The sequence below is a fragment of the Poecilia reticulata genome, linkage group LG21 (assembly GCF_000633615.1).
Source record: "Poecilia reticulata strain Guanapo linkage group LG21, Guppy_female_1.0+MT, whole genome shotgun sequence".
NCBI lineage: Eukaryota > Metazoa > Chordata > Actinopteri > Cyprinodontiformes > Poeciliidae > Poecilia > Poecilia reticulata.
In genome coordinates this window covers 1,228,411-1,230,308 of record NC_024351.1, presented here as the reverse complement: position 1 = coordinate 1,230,308, position 1,898 = coordinate 1,228,411, and the positions used below count along the sequence as shown (strand labels likewise).

The following is a 1,898-nucleotide window of genomic DNA, read 5'->3' as shown; positions in this document are numbered from 1 at the left end:
CCTCCTCCCGCCGCTCATACTGGCTCATGAGGTTCTCCAGCTTGTCGTTCAGGTTGGCGTTTTCCTGCCGCAGCTTGTCGTTCCTCCCGCTGTGCAGCTCGATCTGAGCCTGGATCTCCTCTAGCGTCTCCTGGAAGTGGTTGGTGATGTCGCTCCGCTTCTCCTCGTCCTCCCTGCAGCGCCGCAGCGTCTCCTCCTGCAGGAGAAACGCCTGGTAAGGAGCTCCTCAGGGCTGCGTACTTCCATCACTGCCTCCTGGCTCCATTGTCCGCTAACTGAACAGCGAGCTAACGCTAACACCAAAACACCTGCTACAAACTGTAGCTCAGCTAACTCTACATGCTGTATCCACATGGTATTTAGTGGAAGCTAATGCTAAAGCGCTAATGGCAAATGAGGTAAAGAGCTTTTACATGCTGTGAACTTTCTGATCATATTTACACTGAAAAACATCCACAACCCAGGTTTTATCTTCAATTATCAATAAAACTCCATAAATACCTTAAATGATGCCAAAACCAATTCAATGTTAAAATCACAATTTCTACAACGCCCTTAGATTTCGCATTTACGTTTATATCTCTTCACTTTATTATGTTTCTTTAAATTAATTTAGGAGAAGCTACCTGTTTCCAAAGTTAGCAAAGCGCTAAACCAATAATTAGCTTTGTTATTAGCGCAGGTCCGCTCATAGCTGCTGGACCACAAACCTACAGACACATTTAATCTGGCTGAACCAGCTGGTTCTGGTCGGTTCGGTAAGCCGGTCCTACCCGCAGCGCGCCGTGGTGAGCCTGCAGGTCTCTGCACAGCGCCTCCAGCTGGCTGCGCGCCGCCATGCTGCAGCGCCGTTCCTCCAGCAGGTGGCAGAGTTTCTGCTGCAGCGCGCTCTTCTTCTGCTGCTCGCCGCGCCACAGCGCCGCCTGCTGACACAGCCGCTGATGAGCCGCTGCCGCCGGAGCCCCGCCGGCAGAGCGGAAATGTTCTCACCAGCTCGGCGAACTGCTGCGCCAGGTCCTCCAGTCTGTCCTCCGCGGACGGCAGGCGGGTCAGGCGCTGCCGGATGAGGGACACGTCTGCGCCGCGGTCAGCGCCATTAAAGACAGAAAGACAATTTACCCAACAAAATCAAACATTTTTAGATCAATTTCAGACATTTTCTAGAAAAATTGTGGAAATTTCTGAGTTTCAAAGTGACAAAAATTGCTGGAAGAAAATATTTTCCTTTTGAAACTCAGAGATTTCAGAGATTAATTTATAACTTTTCGCTGTAATTTGTTTGCCTGACTCGACATTTCATGTCAGGAAAAGCTGAGGCTGTCTCACCTGTCTCCATGTCACCTTTGACCTCTGGGGTCTTTTCCGTCTCGGTGTCCATGGCGACCTGTCGGACCGAACAGCACAAACATCATGACTGAGCGGCAGCGGGCGGACGCGGCGTCGCCGGACCCACCGGTTTGTCCAGGAGGCCGTCGGCCGAGCCGTGCGTCCTCAGGATGTCCTGCAGCCGCCGGCTGAACTCCTCCAGGGGGTCAAAGGTCGCCGAGGAGGCGGAGTCTCCGTCCAAATTCCCGGTTTCCAGGGGCGACGGCGCCAACAGCTCGGCTGCTTCCACTGACGTCTCCATCCTCGGTCTCTGAGAAACAGATTTTATCGTCTCTTACCGTTTTCATCGTTTTTTATCATCTCATTTTTTAAAAACTTTTCATTGTTTTATGGTTTTATCGTCTCTTATTGTTTCGCTGTCAAATCTAATTTCTGCTCCACGTCCAGCTGCTGTTTTTCAGCTCAGCTCTGACGGCGGCACTCCGTATGTTATCTGTCAGGTTTAAAATTAGCCGTGACACACACACACACACACACACACAGACACACACACACACACACACACACACACA

The 1,898-nt window shown here is 51.0% G+C and overlaps 1 protein-coding gene across 1 annotated transcript in view; it reads right to left on the bottom strand.

The window, feature by feature from the left end:
* txlnba (taxilin beta a) overlaps positions 1–1,667 on the bottom strand; it is an 11,505-nt gene extending 9,838 nt beyond the window's left edge. Inside the window, exons 1-5 of the mRNA XM_008397086.2 lie at positions 1,454–1,667; positions 1,327–1,384; positions 991–1,076; positions 774–923; positions 2–196 (exon numbers count right to left, since the gene is read on the bottom strand). Coding sequence (XP_008395308.1) covers positions 2–196; positions 774–923; positions 991–1,076; positions 1,327–1,384; positions 1,454–1,627 — 663 coding nt within the window. The 5' untranslated portion in view covers positions 1,628–1,667. The remainder of the gene's footprint in view (position 1; positions 197–773; positions 924–990; positions 1,077–1,326; positions 1,385–1,453) is intronic.
* Between the last annotated feature and the right edge of the window lie 231 nt (positions 1,668–1,898).